This window comes from Neoarius graeffei, chromosome 2, assembly GCF_027579695.1.
Source record: "Neoarius graeffei isolate fNeoGra1 chromosome 2, fNeoGra1.pri, whole genome shotgun sequence".
In the NCBI taxonomy this organism is placed as follows: domain Eukaryota; kingdom Metazoa; phylum Chordata; class Actinopteri; order Siluriformes; family Ariidae; genus Neoarius; species Neoarius graeffei.
The window spans coordinates 8,848,716-8,873,385 of record NC_083570.1 but is presented as its reverse complement, the minus strand read 5'-3'; the positions used below and the strand labels follow the sequence as shown (position 1 = coordinate 8,873,385).

Here is a 24,670-nt window from a genome sequence, read left to right as displayed (position 1 = left end):
GAATGTGAAAGACTTGGCTCTTTGCTTTTTCGTTTACAGTTGATATTTAGAGCTTTTAAGGTTGGATTTACAAACAATTGTTTTATTTTGGGTGTTATCTATCTCATTCATTCATCTCATTATCTCTAGCCGCTTTATCCTGTTCTACAGGGTCGCAGGCAAGCTGGAGCCTATCCCAGCTGACTACGGGCGAAAGGCGGGGTACACCCTGGACAAGTCATCAGGTCATCACAGGGCTGACACATAGACACAGACAACCATTCACGCTCACATTCACACCTACGGTCAATTTAGAGTCACCAGTTAACCTCACCTGCATATCTTTGGACTGTGGGGGAAACCGGAGCACCCGGAGGAAACCCACGGGGAGAACATGCAAACTCCACACAGAAAGGCCCTCGCCGGCCCCGGGGCTCGAACCCAGGACCTTCTTGCTGTGAGGCGACAGCGCTAACCACTACACCACCGTGCCGCCCAGACCTAAGTTTATAGCTAACAAATCAGCAGATGCCCCAACAATTATTATTTTCGTTAGGCCAGTGTGTAAGGTATGTTAGAACCGTGCCTTATAGCCTACGTTATATCACAATTTAAAGGACGTTTGAGGCGTTGGAGGCTGCGAGCGCAATGATGTTCCGACATGTGCTAAACTTTATTCCCTGAAAATCATACACCAGCGTTCAATGCCCCAAACAGTCAAAATGTCTAGAAGACTACGGTTAAATAATAATCATAGCCTACTAAGTTAAATTACGTCAAAACATCTGTTTCTGGCCTATGAAATGATGGAGGAAAATGAGAACGAACGCAAAGTAGATAGCAGCCAACTTCACGCCATCTTTTAGGTAACTTCACACTCGTGTTGGCCACAATATTTCTCTTAATAAAATCTTGAATTGTTTTTGAAGTCGTATTCAACACAAAGTAAGGTCAAACCCCAATTTTAATTTAAGCGAAGATCCAAACTTTTTTCTATATTGACGTCAAGCATAGAGGAGCATGTCATTCTGCTTCCGGTTTCGGCAGCATGGATGCGCTTTGCATGAAAGAAGGCACTGATGTGTCTGCCATCGATAAAGATGTAAAAAACAAGTGGAGGTGGGCTTGGCTGTACGAAATAGGTGAAAACGGAAAGCCATTTAGTTCATGGTGCAAAAAAACTAAACATTTGTGCGGTTTGCCACAAAAAAATAATATACGGAAGCAAGAGAAAGAAAGTGCTGTCGCGCCATCAACTGGAAGCCAGCCACAAGGCCAATGTAAGGGGTCTTCAGCACACCTCTTCTTTACCAGGAGCAAATCTCACCTCAACGGAGGTCAGTCCATCTATGGCTGATCGTGTCTGTGCACAGAAAATACGTGTCTGTGCTTTTATCTCAAAAACAAACAATGGTGAAGAATCACTCAACAATAAATTGAATATATTAATCCATTAATTAATTGATAATAAAGTTATCAGTTCTAAGTTAACCATTCTCAGAATTTCATCGAAATCCACCCATAACGCCCCCGTAAATTTTCAGTGAAATATTTTTTTTTTTTGCTTTAATCCATGCAAATATTACAATCAAAGCTTTGCAGAATAAAAGATAAGAGCACAGGGGAATAAAGTTTCCCCCAGTGATGGAGTTTCTGTGCTGAACTCATTTTCAGACAGAAGCTTTTAATACTGAGGTCAGGATGTCAGCAAGCCGCTGTATTGATACGCAACGGGGTTTTTCTCCACTTTGGATGGATATTTTTAGATTATTTAATCTGTGGGAAATAACGACAGTGTCTTAAATATGTGTTTGTGAAAATCACTGTAAACCTACAACTGACTTTTTCCTCCAAAAAACATCTCTTTTAATGTTGTCATATATTGTGTGTGTGAATAATGATGATAAATCTGTCTCTGTGAACTGGATCTGTCTGTGGTCTGACTCCTGATTTAGATTCTCAACATGATTGTTGGAAAAACATTTTTTAAAAATCCTTTTAATTTTCAATCAAATAAAGCAAAAAAAAAAAACAATTCTGTTCCAGTCGTCTATTCTGATTGGTCAGAAGGTGTTGATTAATTTTCTATAACAGCAGCTCTGACAATAGTGCAGGTTTTTATTAATGGGCTTGCTCTAATACGTTCTTGTTTCTATAGTAACAGCTCATTGAAGTGAAATTATTTTAGACCTGTGTGTTCACAAATAAAAATAAAAGAAACGTGGATGGGGCGGCACGGTGGTGTAGTGGTTAGCGCTGTCGCCTCACAGCAAGAAGGTCCTGGGTTCGAGCCCCGGGGTCGGCGAGGGCCTTTCTGTGCGGAGTTTGCATGTTCTCCCCGTGTCCGCGTGGGTTTCCTCCGGGTGCTCCGGTTTCCCCCACAGTCCAAAGACATGCAGGTTAGGTTAACTGGTGACTCTAAATTGACCGTAGGTGTGAATGTGAGTGTGAATGGTTGTCTGTGTCTATGTGTCAGCCCTGTGATGACCTGGCGACTTGTCCAGGGTGTACCCCGCCTTTCGCCCGTAGTCAGCTGGGATAGGCTCCAGCTTGCCTGCGACCCTGTAGAAGGATAAAGCGGCTAGAGATAATGAGAATGAGATGAGATGAGAAACGTGGATGAACACTAATATTTAACCTGGACATTTCTCCTGCAGACCACCAGAGGGCGGCTTTACACACATTTTGAATAACTTCACTTCCTCCACTCATTTCCTGTCTGTTGTTATAAAATGCACATAGATCCTACAGTAACTGTGAACCCTTCCAGTGTGCTTGTAAATCTCCTCAGTTGTGAGCCGTGTTTATTCTGGATAGATCTCCTGTTGATGATCTCGCCTCGTCTCTGCCTTTCCCTTTAATGATATTTCTGGTGGATGGGGTTTGAACCCTGCACTGACTGGGATTAGATAAAGTCTTGTGTTAACACTACTAGCAGATTTCTTTCTTCTGCCTTTCAGGAGATTCATTTCAGTCTGTTAACAATGTTAAAATGACCCAAAGGTAAAATGACCCGTGTCAGTGTGGGTTTCCTCCTGGTTCTCCAGTGTTCTCCTACTTCTCAAAGACACATCTAATGACTGATAGAGGTGACTCAGGATCTCTGATCTCAAACATATTCATCTACCAACTTCATTTCCATCTCAACAATCTGTTCATGAGAAAGTGGGACTTCTATTAGCAATAAACAATGCAAAATAAATCAAATCAGGTTTTGACTCCCCTTGTGGTAATAAAGTCATTTATTTCGATTCATTTTCACTCCTCACTAAATTCCAAACTGACAGAATGAGGAAAATATTTCAGCAGAACAAATGACACTGAAGTGCAGATGACAGTGAAATATTTCTGCTTTATTTCCATCCTTAATGAACACAATGTGGTAGTTTTTAGTGCTTGTAGTACGACACGGTCCTGCTGTCAATCCTCTTGTGTGTCTTTTAGTGAAGATACAGAATTGATGTTGAAAGGCTGCTGGGGTTTTTTGTTGTTGTTTTTCAGTGATGTGGTGCTACTCTGTAAAACTGAGCCTCCAAATAACAACTCGATTGTATTCGCATATTATAGAATTCTATCTCGAGTTCTGATTTTAAAATGTGATTTCAACGCATACACTTCATGGACAGAAAGAAAGGACAAAATGGGAAAAGAACATAAATGACATACATGATACTTTCTATTGAAGTACAGAAATCGATCTCTGGCCACATTTACCATTTAACATTCATGTGTAGGCGACAATAAAATCAAATTCACTTTAAAGAATTCCTTTATCTCACTTTAGCCATTTATTTCTTTATAAATTTTCAGAAAATGAAAAATTGAGTGATTTATTCATTAAATTTAAATGACTGCAATTTAAACTTGTCTTATCATTTCTGACCACTAGAGGATGCTCATGGACACGTGACGCTGCAAGAAATGAACCATTTTCAATATTTTTGCTGAACTCACATCAGAACAGACTGAAAACTTGTCTTATCATAAATATAATCAACAATATTGATTCATGATGAGATGAATGGTTTATTCGGTCCCTGTTGTGTGTAATACTGTAACTGGGTTTAATGGAACAGCAGCTTTTTAGTCTCGTTAAAAAAAAAAGACAATAAGTCCAGTAAATTTCTCAGCTTCATGATGCTGGAGTTCTACGTTATTCAGTATTTCTTAGTATCTCTTGCTCTCAGTGAATAGAGAGGTTCTTTGGAGAATTCCTGGTGCCCAGATAAACTGATCACAATGATTCGTCTTCTCCATGATGGGATGACTGTTTCTGTTCTCTGTGAAGATGAAGAACTGGAACCTTTTCCTGTGAAAGTTAGTGTAATACAAAGCTGTGTAGCCACTACATTGTTTGCTCTCTTCACAGGCGCTGTCCTGCATGTAGCCAAGCCGAATCTGCATAATCTGGGCAGCACGGTGGTGTAGTGGTTAGCACTGTTACTGGACTTATACCTGGAGGATGCTCTGGACTCTTACAGTAATGCTTTTATGGCTGAGGACTAAAGTTGACTTGCTAACTTTACGACTGCAGTTATCATGAACAGTTTTGCACTCAAGTTTCCATCAATGAAGAATTATAACATCAACGAAACTGTCCTCATGTTAAAACTGTTAATATTATAGTCATGCTGTCTGTTGTTGCCCAAATGAGGATGGGTTCCCTTTTGAGTCTGGTTCCTCTCGAGGTTTCTTCCTCATGTAGTCTGAGAGAGTTTTTCCTTGCCACCGTCGCCACAGGCTTGCTCATTGGGGATAGATTAGGGATACAATTAGCTCATGTTTTAAGTCGTTCAAATTCTGTAAAGCTGCTTTGCGACAATGTTTGTTAAAAGTGCTATACAAATAAACTTGACTTGACTTGACTGTCGCCTCACAGCAAGAAGGTTCTGGGTTTGAGCCCAGTGGCTGACGGGGGCCTTTCTGTGTGGAGTCTGCGTGGGTTTCCTCCATGTGCTCAAAGGCATGTCGTTAGGTTAACATGGGGTGCCCTTAGGCTGAGGTGCTCTTGAGCGAGGCACCTAACCCCTAACTGCTCCCTGGCTGCTGTAGCACAGCTGCCCACTGCTCTGAGTACGTGTTTGTGCTCATTGCTCACGTGTGCATTCACTACTTCAGATGGGTTAAATGCAGAGAGGAATTTCACAAGTGTACATGTGATGAATAAAGTTGTTGTTCTTCTTCTTCTTATCATGGAATACAGATAGTTTATCAATACAATCGTACAACCTACATCATTTGCAAGCTAAAAGTAAGGTGTCTACAGCCTCAGTTGTGGAACTTCAGTATGCTGATGATGCTGCGCTCTGTTCATACTCAGAAGCTGGCTTGCAGACAATCACAGATGCCTTTGCAGAAGCCTACAAAAGACTCAGGCTATCACTGAACTGCACTAAAACAGAGGTTGTGTGTCGACCTGCCTCTGACACCTCCATCCCAATCACCACCCAACCTGAAATTTCTGTGGATGGAACTGTTCTTAAGGTAGTCCCACACTTTAAATATCTCATCAGCTATGTGTCAGGTGATATTTCCCTTGACCATGAAATTAATAACAACATCAGTGCTGGAGCAACAGCTTTTGGCAAGCTACGTAAGCATGATTTTGATCATCACGAACTTGAGTTGAAAACTAAAATAAGAGTCCATAATGCCACTATAATACCAACGCTCCTGTATGGGTCAAAAACATGGACTACGTACCAATATCAAGTAAAACAACTTGAGAAATTTCACTGAAGATGCCTACGGTACGATCCATCATGAACGCCCAATGGTATGATTGTGTTACCAATGCTGCAATTCTTGATAGAACCTCCTTAACAAGCATCGAGGCTATGCTTCAGCAAAATAGGCTGAGGTGGTATGGACATGTTGTTAAAATGGATGCAAAACAACTTCCAAAACAGCTTTTCTTCAGTCAGCGATCCACAGGAATGAGAAGCATTGGTGCTCCTAAGAAGAGATACAAGGATGCCCTAAAAAGAACTTTTAAAGAGTGTGGGATTATTGATTGGCTACAGCACCAACTGATAGACTGCTCTGGAGGCGTATGGTCTGCAATGGAGTTGAAACCTTTGAATCCAATCGACGGAAATCAAAGGATGAGAGACACAAGAGACGAAAAACTGCTCAAGCCCTAAAACTGGCACAACCTCCTGGGCAGATGCCTGTATAGTCTTTCAGAGACCACCATGTTCATGTCGAGTGGCGGTAAGAGAGTATTTTAGGTGAAATGCTTGTGAGAAACACACACAAGCTGTTACTATAGAAACACTAATGATTTGCAGCTGCACTACTGTCAACACCTTCAGACCAGAACTCCGCAGCACTCAGTACAGGATACTATAAATTAATGATCCATTATTGTGGATCAGAAAACCTGACAACTGATTCAGGAGCCCACAGAGTAAACCCAGCGTATAGAGGCTGAGTGAATGTGGTGTGGACTCTGTGGAGGAGCTTCATCCTGTCAGAGACACTGTAGAAGGACAGAGTTCCTGCACTGTGATCCACATACACTCCTATTCTGGAAGGTGACGGAACTCCGAACTCGGTCTTAATGTTGTTGTGATAGAAATAAAGAGGAGTCCGAGAACAAACCAGACTCCACGACTGATCGTTGTACCCAAATATGGTCCGTCTGGGCTGCTCTTTTTTATTGGTCCCTTTATATGAGACTGAGATGTACACACATCCCTCACTGCTCCTTTCCACCTCCCAGTAACTGCGTCCACACACACTCTCCTTACACAACACCTGAGCGATGGAGGTAAACCTCTCAGGGTGACAAGGGAACGGCTTCTCTTTATAACTGCGTCTCACCGCTCTGTCCTTCTCACACAGACGGAGGGAACCATGTGCCGTGTTGGGATCCAGAGTCAGATAACAGAAATCTGAAAGAAAAGAGATGTTGCGCAATAAAGTTTATCGTGTATTAAACACTGGGGTACAATGAGTCATAATTAAACCAGTAATTCATTAGTGCCTCATATTGACACTCTCTCACACCCTCAGTTTCTTACAAATTATATCAGAGAGAGAGAGAGAGCAGGAGATTACACAATTAGATGATATTCCTTGTAGAATTGGTCGTATTCAAATTAGCATGGAAGGAGAGCTTCCTGAAGTATAGAAAAGCTCCGAGTGCTGCAAGATCAATGTATCTCTCCACCCTAATCAAAGATAACAAAAATAATCCTAGATTCCTTTTGAATACTGTCGCAAAATTAACTAAGAAAAAGACCACTACAGACACACCTGCACCTGCAATATGCAGCAGCAACAACTTCATAATTTTTTTCAATCACAAAATTGAAAATATCCAACAAAAAAATTCAAACTACTCATTTAAGCCCAGACAACTTAAATAACCCAGTCATTAACAATATAACTGTATAAGCTCAGCAATTAGAATGTTTTACTCCTCTTCGAGAAATCAAATTAATTTCATTAATTTCCACATCAAAATTTTCTTCTTGTGTACTAATCCCTTACCTACATGTCTCTTCAAACAGATAATACCAGAAGCAATTTAAGCTCTTCTAGAAATAATCATTTCTTCCCTTAGAATTGGCTACATACGCAAATCCTTTAAACTTGCAGTTATCAAACCCCTGATTAAAAAACCTGACCTCGACCCCTGTCAGCCCAATGAAAGGCCATTATCAAACCTCCGCTTTATCTCCAAGATCCTAGAAAAAGCTGTGGCACAGCAGTTATGCTCATATTTACATTGGAATAACAACCATGAAATGTATCAGTCAGGATTTAGACCTCATCATAGCACAGAGACAGCACTGGTTAAAGTAGTAAATGACCTGTTGTTGGCATCTGATCTGGACTGTGTCTCGCTGCTTGTGTTGCTTGACCTTAGTGCAGACTCTGACACGATTGATCATTCCATTTTCCTGGATAGACTAGAAAATGTTGTGGGAGTTAAGAGAACGGCCCTCTCCTGACTCAGCTCTTATTTAACTGGTCACTATCAGTTTCTTGATGTATATGGTGATTTTTCTATGCATGCTGAGGTAAAGTTTGGTGTTCCACAAGGTTCTGTCTTAGGTCCACTGCTTTTTTCTTCATGTGCAGCAGTAAAAGACCTCAGTGTGATCATCGACTCCAGTCTTTCATTTGAAACTCATAATGATAACATTACCCAGATAGCTTTCTTTCATCTCAGAAATATTGCCAAGATAAGAAATTTAATGTCACTAAGATGCAGAAAAACTAGTTCATGCTTTTCTTACCTCCAGGTTGGATGACTGTAATGCCTTACTGTCTGGATGTTCCAATAAGTGCATAAACAAGCTCCAGTTAGTTCAAAATGCAACAACAACGGTCCTTACTAGAACTAGAAGATATGACCACATAACCCCTGTCTTATCCACACTGCGCTGGCTCCCAATCAAATTTCGTATTGATTATACAATCCTACTATTGACCTTTAAAGCACTGAATGGTCTTGCGCCACAGTACCTGAACGAACTTCTGGTCCTTTATGACCCGCCATGCCTACTTACATCAAAAGGTGCAGGTTATTTGTTGGTACCTCATATAGTGAAGGCAACATCAGGGGGCAGAGCCTTTTCTTACAAAGCCCCACAGTTATAGAACAACCTTCCAAGTAGTGTTCAGGACTCAGACACAGTCTCAGTGTTTAAGTCTAGGCTGAAAATATATCTTTTCAGTCAAGATAGTTTTTTATTCGGTAAAGGAGTAACTCTGGTGAGTCCTCAGGCATAGAGTGTTTTGGTAAACTGGGATATATGGATGTTGTCAGTCCCCTACTCTCACTCACTCACTCACTCACTCAGGTTTGTTGATGGTGGAGTAGCTGCTGCTTTATGTCCCGGGGCTCCCTCATGCCTGTGTTACCTTCTGGCTCTCCCTTTTAAATATGCTGTCATAGTTAGTGTTGCCAGAGTCCCTGCTTGCACTCAGCGCAAAATATATACAGTACTGTTCTTATTCATAAGGTGACACTGGGCATACCTCACAACCTTTGTTCTCTCTCTCTCTCTCTCTCATATCTTCCTTCTGTCTGTCTCTGTTGAGTTACATGTCAATCCTGAGAAACCAGTGATGCTGACCTCTTCTGCTCCTCGGACCTGCCTGATCCATCCTGATGCCCTACTTCTGGCTGGAGTCTCATCACATCACTCCTGTGGAGGATGGTCCCATATGGACAGTCGAAAGTCATACTTAGAAGACGCTCTGGACACTTACAGTAATATATTTATGTCTGAGAACTACAGTTGACTTGCTAACTTTAGGACTGCAGTTGTCTTGAACAGTTTTGCACTCAAGTTTCCATCAATGAACAGTTTATCACTTCAACAAAACAGACCGTGTTAAAACTATAATGAAGTTCCTGGTTACACAGTTATAATTTGTGGCTCTGTAGGACACAGTTATGGAAGAGAGTTATTTATAATCATGCTATCAGTTATCACCCAAATAAGGATGGGTTCCCTTTTGAGTCTGGTTCCTCAAAAGGTTTCTTCCTCGTGTCGCCTGAGGGAGTTTTTCCTTGCAAACGTCGCCATAGGCTTGCTCATTGGGGATAAATTAGGGATAAAATTAGCTCATGTGGTGGCACAGTGGTACAGCACTGTCGCCTCACAGTAAGAAGGTTCTGGGTTCAAGCCCAGTGGCTGATGGGGGCCTTTATGTGTGGAGCTTGCATGTTCTCTTGGTGTTCCTGCAGGTTAGGCTAATTGGTGGCTCTAAATTGACCATAGGTGTGAGTGTGAATGGTTGTTTGTCTCTATGTGTTAGCCCTGCAATAATCTGGCGAATTGTCCAGGGTGTACCCAACCTTTCACCCAGCCAGGCCCCAGCTTGCCCACGACCCTGCACAGGATAAGCGGCTACAGATAATGGATGGATGGATTAGCTCATGGTCAAAGTCTTTAATTTTCTGTAAAGCTGCTTTGTGGCAATGTCTGTTGTTAAAAGTGCGATACAAATAAACTTGACTTGCTTCTTGTATAAACTTCAGGAAAGAAAATGACTAGAATGTTATTAACCTTCATATACATTCATGGATCAAACATGTCGAACTTCACCAGCGCTGTGCTGTCAGCGACACTCAACATGACACCTCCATTCTTCATTTCTCTTTATTGTGGAAGGAAACGTCTCCAAAAACAACATACGTTTTTAATGATCTGGCAGCACTGTGTGTGTGTGTGTGTGTGTGTGTGTGTGTGTGTGTGTGTGTGTGAGAGAGAGAGAGAGAGAGAGAGAGATGCATACATACATTGTAGAAAATCTTCTCGAGTCTTCAGCTCTGAAGGTAAATTCATCCAAATTGCTGTGACGGAGAGAAAATGGAGGTGGAATAATATACAATGATCAGAGTGTGATTTTAGGAAACACGATGTTTGAATTTATGAATATTGGCAAAATAAATGATCTTAATATGACTGATGAACTGTATAAGTACAATATCTTTCAGATGGTAGCTGCGACAATGTTAAGTTCAGATAAGTACAATAAATCTTTTTTTATGTATATGCGTGGATTTATAACATTTTACTTCCTCTCACCATATGAAGGGATTTTGTTGAATTGCTTTTTCATCTCTGAGAGATAATTCCTCACTCCATCAAATGAAACATGTTGATGGACAGTAATGATGGATGAGTCACCACGTCCAGAAGAGACACTGAGAGACTGGAAATGGAGCGGTGTACGAGATGGACGAATATTCTCAGACCACAGTGCAAGTGATATCAGACAATGAGTGTTACCTGGAGGAAATGGATGTGATCGTGTGTGTGTGAAAGCTGCTCCAGCTCAGTGACTCTCCTCTGAAGATCAGCAATCTCCTGCTCCAGTTGCTCCAGGAGTCGTTCAGCTCGACTCAGTTCAGCCTTCTCCTGATCTCTGATCAGCTCCGTCACCTCCCAGCGCTTTTTCTCCATGGAGCTGATCAGCTCAGTAAAGATCCTCTCACTGTCCTCCACTGCTGTCTGTGCACTGAACTGTTAGGGCACACACACACACACACACACACGAGATTTAAAGCTAATTTATCATTCCCTCTCTTACTGGGACTGTAAATGACTCATTGTCCATGTTGTGTGTGTTTCTAGGAGCAGCTCTGTCTCTGCTCACTGCTCACCTTTATAGTGTTCACAGCCTGTTTCAGCTCCTGCACCTTCTTCTGCTTCTCCTGGATTCTCTGCTGGGATTTCATCTGCTCCTCCTTCAACTTTAACTCACTCTGACAAGAATGAATGAAATGATATTACATCCTAAGTTAATTACTAACTTTACTAACTGTAAAGTGTTCACTCAAAGACAGGTCAAAGGTGGGAGATTATTAACTGCAATTCAAGTTAAAGATCATCCATATCCTGGCTCTCTCTCTGAGTGAGGTCAAAGGTACTCAGTATGTGCTTGTAAAACTGTTCACATCTACAGGATACATGGAACATATTTATTATTTATAATCAATAGAAGTCATGACATTTTTACACCATATGACCTGAGTAAAGCAGGATTAGAAACAAAATGTCGAAGGATTCAGTCTGAAACCATTTCTCCTTCTCACCTGTTCTTTGTCTGATGCACCTGACTCGGTGTTGTGTTCACAAAAACAGGATGAGTCTTCAGTCTTCTTCTTCAGTTTCTCCACCACTTCATCCAGCATGTTGTTTCTGCGTAGAACAGGCCTTGTAGTGAAAGTGTCTCTGCACTGAGGACAGCTGTAGACACCCTTCTGATCCTCCTGATCCCAGCAGCCATTAATACACACCTTACAGAAACTGTGACCACAGGAGATAGTCACCGGATCCTTCAGGAGATCCAGACACACTGGACACATGAACTGGTCCTGAGCTACTGAAATACTGGCCTCAGCCATTTTTCCAGAGAGCGACACATACAGTAGAGATCGGAATTGTGTGCCTTGAAATGAGCGTCCTGCTGCACTGTGAGATACGATATCACAGAGCCAGAGTGGGTGGAGCTTTAAAAAGAGTAGGAGTGCATACTGTCAAAGGGGTGTGGCTGTGTGACAGTGTGTGTGTGTGTGTGTGTGTGTGCAGAAGCTTCAATCTCATTTTATACACCTGCTACTTTTTAATAAATCAAAGATGGTAAAGTGGTAAATCCATGCTGCCATGGATTATTTTTGTGTAACCTCACAGTCTGCTGTGTTATTCCTCAGGATAATTAAATAATATTGTCTGGTGTTGAGTGGTATATTAGATATATTCCATTCAGCTAGCATGATAATGAATGAGTCAAAGATGAGTAGCTGAATGGAATATATCTGATAGACCACAAAAAAAGCCAGTCAATATTATTATTATTATTATTATTATTATGATTATTATACATTCCTTCTGGGTGTTCAACGCGTCTTTCTCTTTCAAAATTATTTCAAAATCTTCTGTATTTAACGAAGCAATCGTAGAAGCTATGTTTGTTCATAAATTGTCACAGTTGCTCGCTCGCTCACGCGGAAGTTTTACATCTCTGACGTGTGACGTCATGTTGCCTTGACAACCATGCAATATCGTAAACCATATTCAATGCTCATTCTCCATTGGGTAGAGTGACGTAATACACGTAGGATAAGCAATACGCTAACAATATTGCATGCTACCAAACCGAATGAATGAAACCCACTGGAAGGGAATAGAACATGTTTTTATTCCATCGAAAAAGTCTCCTGTATGTATAATAATCTCATCTCATCTCCTCTAGCCGCTTTATCCTGTTCTACAGGGTCGCAGGCAAGCTGGAGCCTATCCCAGCTGACTACGGGCGAAAGGCGGGGTACACCCTGGACAAGTCACCAGGTCATCACAGGGCTGACACATAGACAACCATTCACACTCACACCTACGGTCAATTTAGAGTCACCAGTTAACCTAACCTGCATGTCTTTGGACTGTGGGGGAAACCGGAGCACCCGGAGGAAACCCACGCGGACACGGGGAGAACATGCAAACTCCACACAGAAAGGCCCTCGCCGGCCCCGGGGCTCGAACCCAGGACCTTCTTGCTGTGAGGCGACAGCGCTAACCACTACACCACCGTGCCGCCATGTATAATAATATTTAATATTATTAGAGCCAATAAGATCATTTTCATAATTGTGTGCGCGCTGCTTTGACTGACATTCGGTACCAAAGTATCATCTCCCACAATTCCTCTTTTACCACAGCAATTTGCCAACAATTACAAATTTCACATCATAGTGTTTTTTTATCCATTTATAGTTACATTAACAGTCGTTCCCTCACCAGCCTGCCTATTATCCTTCTCTTAAAGTTAATAAGACAAAAAAAATCATGTTGTCACCAAGAAACTGTGAAGCGTAAACTCCTCTGTCCTGAAGGTGTCACAAAACTTCACCTCTGACTGTTACACTGGAGACTCCTTCCAGAAATGCTAAATGAACATCTCCCTTCAGTTACGAAAACATCACTGTATAAATGATTTTTAAAATCAGTTTACGGCTAGCATCCATCGTAGAAATCCCTGTGAACGAGCTGGTACTATGAAAACCATAAATTCAAACGAGTGCATTAATATACGCCTGCAAAACTTTCAGAGAAAATTAATCAGTATTTTCTGACCAATCAGAAACCAGAATGCAACAATTCAATACAAACATTCAATACTAGGTCTAACTAACAAACAAACAAATTAACTATTCATGCACATCTGGAGTTAAATCGAGTTTGGTCATGGGAGTGGTTGGTCCTCCTCTCAGCCCAGCCAGGTAGACTTGAGGTCTCGGTACGTTACTCTGTCCGTCTCTCTTCGTCTGGCAGGCGGCTTCTTTTGGAAGGAACGTCTGCGTGGTGTTGTGTCTCCTCATGTGGCTCAGGTAAGTCCGCGTCGAGTGGGTTACCTTATGGCGCAGGTTCGCCTTGGAGTGCATTCAACAAAATAACGTGTTAAACTTATTTCAGGGCTTTTCGGACAGCTTGAGCGTAATCTAATCATGCCAGTGTATTTCAGGTGGAGCTGCTTACCAGTTTGATGGCTTTCCGTCTCAGCTCCCACTCGTTCCACTCGTAAGATCTGACAACACGTCAGATTCAGGTCACATGATGTCATCAATACTGTCTATTGGTACAACCAAATGCTGAACAAGATATAACCATTCTCGAAAGATCTACTCCCACACACTTGATAATTAGAACAGGTTCGTCTAAGTTCTATGCGCGACCTTGCCGTCCAAAATGGCGGATAAACAAATATCACGTGACCTCGTGACGTCACGTGCACGCTCTCTATAGCAGCTATAAGTGAGTTGTTCCCTCACCAGCCTCCTTTTTTCTCTCTCTTGAAGTTAACAAGACAAAAAAACAGATCTTGTTGTGTATCATGAGGATGTCACACTGCATGAATAAGCAGTGAATTTAACAATGATTCCAAAATGTTCTACATAATGTGGACTGAACATCTATTTACAGTCAGAATCGACTTGTTCAGCTCCCAAATGGTTCGTCACTGTTTGTTTGTTTTTTGCTCCTTTTTAGCCGAATTACATACAGCTGACATCGTTTCATTAAATGATTCAGAAAATGCACAATCAAGCTTCAGTTATCAAGGTGGTGCAAACATGCAGGAAGTCCAGTTAACATCGATGCACTAATGTTCTGGTGGTGATCCATTATGAAGACTTGGAGAGAAAAGAGAGAGAGAGAGAAAGAGACAGAGAGAGAGGTTGTATTGAATTGTATTAAATGCATGTTGTGTTTCATTGAATAAAATTTACTTTCTTTTAGAACCTTATAAATCCAGGTTTATCTGTGAGTTTGGGATTTTTATTCAAATATTACAGTCAAAGCTTTGCAGAATAAAAGATAAGAGCACAGGAGAATAAAGTTTCCCCCAGCGATGAAGTTTCTGTGCTGAACTCATTTTCAGACAGAAGCTTTTAATACTGAGGTCAGGATGTCCGCAAGCTGCTGGACAGTGTCTTGCAAAAGTATTCATCCCCCTTGGTGTTTGTCCTGTTTTGTCGCCTTACAAGCTGGAATTAAAATGGATGTTTGGAGGGTTAGCACCATTTGATTTACACAACATGCCGACCACTTTAAAGGTGAAAATTGTTGTATTATTGTAACACATACAATAATTAAGATGAAAACACCCCAGAAATCTGGAGTGTGCATATGTATTCACCCCTTTCATATGAAACCCCTAAATAAGAGCTGGTCCAACCAATTCACTTCATAAGTCACATAATTAGTTGATTAAGAGCCACCTGTGTGCAATCACAGTGTCACATGATCTGTCACATGGTGTCTATATAAATCAACCTATTCTGGAAGGACCCTGACTCTGTAACATGACAAAACAAACAACATGAAAACCAAGGAGCCTCCAAACAGGTCAGAGACAAAGTTATGGAGAAGTATAGATTGTTGGGTTATAAAAAATATCCCAAATTTTGAATATCCCATGGCATGCCATTAAATTCATTATAGCAAAATGGAAAGAATATGGCACCACTACAAACCTGACAAGAGAAGGCCCCGCCCAACAAAACTCACAGACCGGGGAAGGAGGGCATTAATCAGAGATGCAACAAAGACACCAACGATAACACTGAAGGAGCTGCAAAGATCCACAGCAGAGATGGGAGTATCTGTCCATAGGACCACTTTAAGTCGTACACTTCACAGAGTGGGCAGGGCTTTATGGAAGAGTGGCCAGGAAAAAAAAGCCATTACTTACAGAAAAAAAATAATAATAATAAAAAACATGTTTGGAGTTTGCCCAAAGCATGTGGCAGACTCCCCAAACACATGGAAGAAGATTCTCTGGTCAGATGAGACCAAAATTGATCTTTTTGGCCATCATGGGAAACACAAACCCATCACCCTGTGTGGCGCAAACCCATCACCCTGAGAACACCATTCTTACAGTGAAGCATGGTGGTGGCAGCATCATGCTGTGGGGATCTTTTTCGTCTGCAGGGACAGGAAAGCTGGTCAGGACTGAAGGAAAGATGGATGGCACTAAATACAGGGCAATTCTGGAGGAAAACCTGTTTGAGTCAGCCAGAGGTTTGAGACTGAGAGAAAAGTTCACATTCCAGCAGGACAACGATCCTAAACATACTGCTAAAGCTACACTGGAGTGGTTTAAAGGGAAACATTTAAATATCTTGGAATGGCCTCATCAAAGCCTAGACCTCAATCCAATTGAGAATCTGTGGCATAACTTGAAGATTGCTGTACACCAATGCAACCCATCTAACTTGAAGGAGTTGGAGCAGTTTTGCCTTGAGGAAAGGGCAAAAATCCCAGGAGCTAGATGTGCTAAGCTAATAGAGACATACCCCAAGAGACTTGCAGCTGTAATTGCAGCAAAAGGTGTCTCTACAAAGTATTGACTTTGGGGGTGAATTCTTATGCACACTCCAGATTTCTGTCTTTTTTATCTTAAATATTGTTTATGTCACAATAAAACAACAATTTTCACCTTTTAAGTGGTCGGCATGGTTTGTAAATCAAATGGTGCTAACCCTCCAAAACATCCATTTTAATTCCAGCTTGTAATGCGACAAAACAGGACAAACACCAAGGGGGATAAATACTTTTGCAAGACACTGTATAATGGTGCAAGGAATTGATCCAGAAGGTGGCAGCAATGCAACAATAAGGATGCTGACTGCCTTTCAACACAAGAAAGAAGTTGTTACTGTGAACCCTTCCAGTGTGTTAGTAAATCTCCTCAGTTGTGAGCCGTGTTTATTCTGGATAGATCTCCTGTTGATGATCTCGCCTCGTCTCTGCCTTTCCCTTTGATTTTAATGATATTTCTGGTGGATGGGGTTTGAGCCCTGTACTGACTGGGATTAGATCAAGTCTTGTGTTAACACTACTAGCAGATTTCTTTCTTCTGCCTTTCAGGAGATTCATTTCAGTCTGTTAACAATGTTAAAATGACCCAAAGGTAAAATGACCTGTGTCAGTGTGGGTTTCCTCCTGGTTCTCCAGTGTTCTCCTACTTCTCAAAGACACGTCTAATGACTGATTGAGGCGACTCAGGATCTCTGATCTCAAACATATTCATCTACCAACTTCATTTGCATCTCAACAATCTGTTCATGAGAAAGAATTCTTCATCAACCAGGAATAATGTTCTTGATAAATCATGATGTAAGGAATAAAACAGGATGAGGCATGCTGCTCCAGGAAACTAATCTGTGATGAGGTGGTGGGATGTGAATCAACACAAAGTGGATTAGTTTCCACAAACAGCAGGTCATGAAGAGTTCAGGCTCTTGTTAAGCCTGGAGCGCTCATACTGAGTGAAATGGAGATTATGTTGAAAAAAAGGTCCACTTTTGTGATTTCTTTTCGCAATAAACAATGCAAAATCAATAAAATATGGTTTTCCTTCCTGACAGCTGCGTCCTCCTCACTTTTAAAATGGCTCCAACATTCTTTAGGGATGAAGATCACTTTAAAGATGTCACAAGGAAAAAGCTGCTCAAGTGAAACAATTGTAATTTATCAACAAGGCTGAAAGTTGTGCTTGAGGTGTCAGTAGGTGGAAAAGTCCAGAAAATTAAGATCCATTCTGTGAGTATTTCATGAAATTAATCCTAATCAGTGCGGCTACATGGGTTAAATTTCTGCACTGAAGGGAGATGAAATGGTTAATAGAGGAGTGCTCATGATCTCTCTGTGTTTGTGCTCCTCCTCTCTCTCTCTCTCTTTCACACACAGAACCAGGAAGTAACTTGTCATTTCAGAGAAAACAAAACTGATCTCTCTCTCTCTCTCATTGCGATTTCAGGAAAATGGCTGAGGCCAGTATTTCAGTAGATCAGCTTTCTGTGGACCAGTTCATGTGTCCAGTGTGTCTGGATCTCCTGAAGGATCCGGTGGCTATCCCCTGTGGTCACAGTTTCTGTAAGGTGTGTATTAATGGCTGCTGGGATCAGGAGGATCAGAAGGGCGTCTACAGCTGTCCTCAGTGCAGAGACACTTTCACGACAAGGCCTGTTCTACGCAGAAACAACATGCTGGATGAAGTGGTGGAGAAACTGAAGAAGACTGAAGTCCAAGCTGCTTCTCCTGCTCACTGTTACGCTGGACCTGGAGATGTGGAGTGTGATTTCTGCACCGGGAGAAAACACAAAGCCGTCAAGTCCTGTCTGATTTGTTTGACGTCATTTTGTGAAATTCATCTGAAACCTCATCTTGAAGTTCCTGCTTTGAAAAAACACACATTAATTGAAGCCTCAGCAAAACTCCAAGAGAAGATCTGCTCTGAACATGGTGAAGTGCTGAAGATCTACTGTCGTACTGATCAAACCTGCATCTGTTATTTGTGCATGTTGGAGAAACATAAAGACCATGACGCTGTTTCAGTTGCAACAGAAAGAGCTGAGAAACAGGTGAGAACTAGAAATCTTTCCAGAATTAAATCATCTTAATTATAGTTTCCCATCTAGAAACAGGTGCTTTAGTCAGTGATATGATTTGAACTTTAATTTCAATGTGTGTCTCAATCAGAAGGATTCTGTAAAAGCTGATTAAAATTGTCTGTGTTCTGGTGAACAGAGTGTTAAATTTATCTTCAGTGATGGTCGTAATCTGGTTCGGGGTGGGTTTCCTGATAACGTTGCCCTTCAGACCAAAAGAGAGAGTTGAGAGACTCTCTTAAAGAATGAACGTTGTCTCTGTGTGTGGTTTTCCGGAATTCACTCATAAGAAGGAGTCTAAAGAGCAACAGGACAAAGTGGGTCTTTGCAGTTCGCGTCCCCTATATAGGCATTAGTAGCTGCTAAAGGCAATCGTATTGGACATAACTAACAGTGTCCAAGTTAACTAGCTGTGTGTAAACATTAGCCATGGACAAGACTATGGCAACTTGGCGGGCAGATCCACAGAAAATCATTTGACTAATCAGACTGCATAGTTAATTCAACATTATCACTAACTCTTAAAGCACAGACAACTTCACTGCAAGCTAATAAAACGTTTATATCCCTCAATATGCTTCCACAGGTGGGATGGCGAGTTTTTGTCGGCTGTGATGTGCTCTGTTTTAGGCAAACAAAGCAAACATTTAAAGCAAAATGACTCTTTTATTCCTTTCAGAAAACTGAATCATGGGTTCTAGCTATAGAACCGTGGGTGTGTGCATTCCCCAGAAGAACCGCCTCCTTCCATTCTGCCATCAACTGATCGTGTTAAATAATGCTGCGGAGAAATCATTGATCTTGATTTTATCCAGTCTATGGACGTGACGTGACCCTAGTGATTACTGATAGACTGTCTCAGTGTCACCTGCGGAAAAACCAATCACGTTTTAGAAAAGAAAAGAAAAAAACATCCACTTTCAAAGCTGCTTCATAGTAACGAGTAACGAGGACCTTGATAGAAATGTAGTGGAGTAAAAAGGACGATATTTGTCTTTCAAATGAAGTGAAGTTAAAGTCATAAGTTTGCAAAAAAAAATACTCAAGTAAAGTACAGATACTCAAAAAGTGTACTTCAGTACAGAACTCAAGTAAATGTACTTCGTTACTGTCCACCTCTGATAATTAACTCGATGTATTTGCAATGTAGAAGAAAACTAATTGAACACCACCAGCAGATTCAACCCCAGTTTCCCCCGCTGACTGTGAGAGTCCCTCAGAGCCGCATGCGCATTCTGTGGATTCGGCAGCGAGCGAGTCGCTCTTTGTTTTGAACGAGTGCTCCGGGTCTCTCGTAAATTCCGAGCAAACTAAAGGACGACTTGTGCTACGATGTTGTTCGGGAAAACCACATAAGCTTGATGATGGATCTTAAGAGGTCATTTAAAACTTTCTTGGCCTTAAGAGGCTTTCGGGAAACCCAGCCCAGATCAGTTAGTGAACATTTCTCTCTCACACACACACACACAGAGTACATAACCTTCAGAGCCAAACATGAATGTACTTTGAACTGACATTAATTTGGAACCAGTTCGCTCGTACTGTATAAAAAGCTGAATGTATTTTATTTGTCCTCAGAGTGAGTTAAAGGAGGAGCAGATGAAATCCCAGCAGAGAATCCAGGAGAAGCAGAAGAAGGTGCAGGAGCTGAAACAGGCTGTGAACACTATAAAGGTGAGCAGTGAGCAGAGACAGAGCTGCTCCTAGAAAAACACACAACATGGACAACGAGTCATTTACAGTCCCAGTAAGAGAGGGAATGATAGATGAGCTTTAAATCTCGTGTGTGTGTCCCCTAACAGCTCAGTGCACAGACAGCAGTGGAGGACAGTGAGAGGATCTTTACTGAGCTGATCAGCTCCATGGAGAAAAAGCGCTGGGAGGTGACGGAGCTGATCAGAGATCAGGAGAAGGCTGAACTGAGTCGAGCTGAACGACTCCTGGAGCAACTGGAGCAGGAGATTGCTGATCTTCAGAGGAGAGTCACTGAGCTGGAGCAGCTTTCACACACACACGATCACATCCATTTCCTCCAGGTAACACTCACTGTCTGATCTACAGAGCCAGCTGTTCCTCACACACTCTCTAAAATACCTCTCATTAAGGGAACAATAAATGTCCCTATCTGACATCACAAGTGGGTTTTACATTTCATTTGCTTTCTGTAGGTTTTAGCTTCTGGACGTCGCTCTCCTCTCTTCCCAAGACCAGATTTTTGCACATCCAGCGTCACTGTCCATCAACATCTCTCATTTGATGGAGTGAGGAATTCTCTCTCAGATCTGAAAAAGAGACTCGAGGAATTCTGTGAGGAGGAATTCAACAAAATCCCTCCACATGGTAAGAGGAGCTGTTCCTGCTGGAGAAACACAGTGATGTGTTATTTCTTAGCGACGCTCCTGCTTTCTTTTCTGCAGACACTTTATTCACCCGACACTTTGAACTAAAACACTGATTTAAAATGAATAAACTGACTGGATCACTTTAAACTCTTTCCATCTTTTACACAAACTCATGTTTCCATTTTTCTCTCCACAGCTGCAGCAGTTCAGATCATTTCAGGACCAGAACCACAGAGCAGAGGAGAGTTTCTGAAATGTAAATCTAAAACACACACACACACACACACTGCTAGGCTTGTCATGATACATTTTGTTGGATGATATATTGTCTCAGAAATTATTGTGATAAACGATATTATTCTTGACGTCTTTTCAAGACAATTTTATGCCACTAGTAAAATAATAATGATCATGCAAATACACCCTTTCATAGAACAGTCAACTTTTTAATTAAGTCAACTTGTTCAGTTCCATGAGGCTGGCAGGGGGAGTCGCTCTCTTCTGTGGGATCTTTAACTAGGTTTAGAATGCTAGTTTAAGCTGATATGTGATTGATCTAACGCAGTGGTTCTCAACCGGGGGGGCGCGCCCCCCTGGTGGGGCGCGGAGGTACTCCAGGGGGGTCGTGAGTAGGCTTCATGTATGGAGGGAAAAAAAAATCTGGGGCTAACAGGCTATAGTAGCTAAGCAGATGCAACACATTTACCCATGTCAAAATGCAGGACATTGGACTATTACATACAAATCAATACTATTATAAAATCTATCAACAATCTATCATAAAATCTTGTGTGTGTGGCCGCATCAGTCGGGGGAACTGTGATATGTTCCCAAGCCTTGCAGACTTTATCAGTAATGCAGGCACTTCCCACGATTTCTCATCTGTCTTTCAAGCAGCGTCAGAGCACCTGTCGGTAATGAGAAAACAGTTTGCGGCATACTTCACAGAGGATTATCGCTCTTTTGCGTGGGTTCGAGATCCATTTGTGTGTACTGCTGACGAACTTCCAGTTGACATGCAGGAACAGCTTATTGAGCTGAAGAGTGACAGTAGACTTAAGGCAGTCTTCACCTCATGCCCTCTTTCGACATTCTGGGCAGCATTGATGCAGGAGTACCCGCAACTGTGTGACGTAGCCTTGAAACTGCTCATCCCATTCGCATCGACCTACTTGTGTGAGGCAGGATTTTCAAAAACGACTGCGCTCAAAACGAAATATCGCAATCGTGCGCAAATTGAGGATGACTTGAGACTGTGCTTGTCAAACATTTCGCCAAGAATCGAGGATCTTTGTAAGGCAAAGCAGGCTCAGGTCTCACATTAACGCAAATGCAGATCACAAAGGCACAGTAAAAAGTAAAACCTAAATTCACGCCTGGTCCCAATTCCCAATGATATCAATAGCCAGCTAATGATAAGCCTAAAAAAATACCTAATAAAAACACTCATAATAATAATAATAATAATAATAATAATGATGCCTATTAATAATAATAGCATAATAATAATAATAATAATAATATCAACAACCAACAACAGCAATAATAATAATAATAATAAATAATAATAATAATAATAATAATAATAGGCCTAATAATAATAATAATGCCTGAAAGAACATAAGTCTTGTACTACTGCCAACAGCTTAGTAATGATAATAGGCAATAATAATAATAATAATAATAATAATAATAATAATAATGCCCGAAAGCAGATTAGAAATGTGGTGCTACTGCCAATTATAACAATAGCCTAATAATGATAATAGGCCTATGTATTTCTATGGAATGGATAATGCTACTACTGCTGCTACTACTACTACTAATAATAATAATAATAATAAAAAAATAATAATAATAATAATAATCTAGCCCAGGGCTATCTATCTATCTATCTATCTATCTATCTATCTATCTATCTATCTATCTATCTATCTATCTGTCAATATAAGGTGCTGTAGGTCGGGTGGCGTCACTGCGGGTGAGTGTGTTGGGGGGGGATGGGGGCGGGGCGAGAAGAGGGGCCCCCAACTGCAATGAACCAGCTTTGGTGGGGCCCAGGTTGCAAAAGGTTGAGAACCCCTGATCTAACGGTAAAACAGCACGAGGGCTCGAGAACTTTGACAGGTTACAATTTTACTTGGCAACTGAATGTATCTGAATTCTGATTGGTTGTTGTATCTGAATTCTGATTGGTTGTCGTATCTGGATTCTGATTGGCTGTTATATTATTGCCCTTTTGTTGTGTTCTTGAGCCCAGAGGGGGGAGTGACAGGGTTCTACAGAGAAAAGTTTTCACTGCAACCGAACTGCTGTTTTCGTGACCACGCCCCCAGCGCGGATATTCATGTTCACATTGTTCAGTTTGTTTTTCTCTTTTATTTTAGATTTCTGTTATCTGACTCTGGATCCCAACACGGCACATCGTCACCTCATTCTGTCTGAGAAGAACAGAGCGGTGAGATGGAGTGAGAGAGAGCAGCGTTACTCTGATCATCCAGAGAGATTTGATTACTGGGGGCAGGTGTTGTGTAAGGAGAGTGTGTGTGGACGCTGTTACTGGGAGGTGGAGCGGAGCGGTGATGATAGTGTGTTCATATCAGTCTCATATAAAGACATCAGCAGGAAAGGACGGGGTAATGAGTGTGGGTTTGGATTCAACAATCAGTCCTGGAGTCTGTGGTGTTCTTCTTCTTCTCTCTCTTTCTGGTACAACAACATTGAGACTGATCTCAGAGTTCCATCAGCCTCCAGAATAGGAGTGTATGTGGATCACAGTGCAGGAACTCTGTCCTTCTACAGCGTCTCTGACACGATGAAGCTCCTCCACAGAGTCCACACCACATTCACTCAGACTCTATACGCTGGGTTTGGGTTCGGGCTCAGGTTCGCGCTCCTTTGGTTTCCTGGTTCTACAGTGAGATTGTGTGATCCAGAATAAAAGTGTGTAGTGTTTTCTGTAAAATTCCTGCACGTTGCCACGTTGTTGCTCAGTCGTCTGTTTCACTAGAACACAATCCAGCTGCACAAAAACACTCATTTTAATATTTAAATTATAAAATATGCCGATGTCGTGTTCATCCCATATTCAGCCTGGATGATGATTGGCCCGCAGATAGAAGCTTATAAATCCAGGTTTATCTGTGAGTTTGGGATTTTTATTCAAATATTACAATCAGAGCTTTGCAGACTAAAAGATAAGAGCACAGGAGAATAAAGTTTCCCCCAGTGATGGAGTTTCTGTGCTGAACTCATTTTCAGACAGAAGCTTTTAATACTGAGGTCAGGATGTCAGCAAGCCGCTGTATTGATACGCAACGGGGTTTTTCTCCACTTTGGATGGATATTTTTAGATAATTTAATCTGTGGGAAATAACTACAGTGTCTTAAATATGTGTTTGTGAAAATCACTGTAAACCTACAACTGACTTTCCTCCAAAAAACATCTCTTTTAATGTTGTCATATATTGTGTGTGTGAATAATGATGATAAATCTGTCTCTGTGAACTGGATCTGTCTGTGGTCTGACTCCTGATTTAGATTCTGAACGATTGTTGGAAAAAAAATTTTAATCCTTTTCATTTTCAATCAAATAAAGCAAAAAAAAAAAAATCTGTTCCAGTTGTCTATTCTGATTGGTCAGAAGGTCTTGACTAATTTTCTATAAAAGCAGCTCTGACAGTAGTGCAGGTTTATATTAATGGGCTTGCACGAATACGTTCTTGTTTCTATAGTAACAGCTCATTGACGTGAAATTATTTTCGACCTGTGTGTTCACAAATAAAAATAAAAGAAACGTGGATGAACACTAATATTTAACCTGGACATTTCTCCTCCAGACCACCAGAGGGCGCCTTTACACATTTTGAATAACTTCACTTCCTCCACTCATTTCCTGTCTGTTGTTATAAAATGCACAATGATCCTA

General features: G+C 41.4%; 1 protein-coding gene across 1 annotated transcript; it reads left to right on the top strand.

The window, feature by feature from the left end:
* Positions 1-17,745: 17,745 nt before the first annotated feature.
* On the top strand, positions 17,746-23,727 carry LOC132868716 (E3 ubiquitin/ISG15 ligase TRIM25-like). Its single transcript, XM_060901828.1, has 4 exons — positions 17,746-18,367; positions 20,569-20,740; positions 20,939-20,998; positions 23,130-23,727. Exons 1-4 carry the CDS (start codon positions 17,774-17,776, stop codon positions 23,681-23,683), a joined length of 1,380 nt encoding a protein of 459 aa, XP_060757811.1. The 5' UTR covers positions 17,746-17,773; the 3' UTR covers positions 23,684-23,727.
* Positions 23,728-24,670: the final 943 nt, after the last annotated feature.

Excerpts from the sequence above, each read along its gene's own strand:
- LOC132868716 (XM_060901828.1), top strand. The coding sequence starts at position 17,774 with ATGGCTGAGGCCAGTATTTCAGTAGATCAGCTTTCTGTGGACCAGTTC. Across the intron at positions 18,368-20,568 it reads TTGCAACAGAAAGAGCTGAG|GTTTTAGCTTCTGGACGTCG; the intron begins AAACAGGTGAGA and ends TGCTTTCTGTAG. Across the intron at positions 20,741-20,938 it reads CAACAAAATCCCTCCACATG|CTGCAGCAGTTCAGATCATT; the intron begins GTAAGAGGAGCT and ends TTCTCTCCACAG.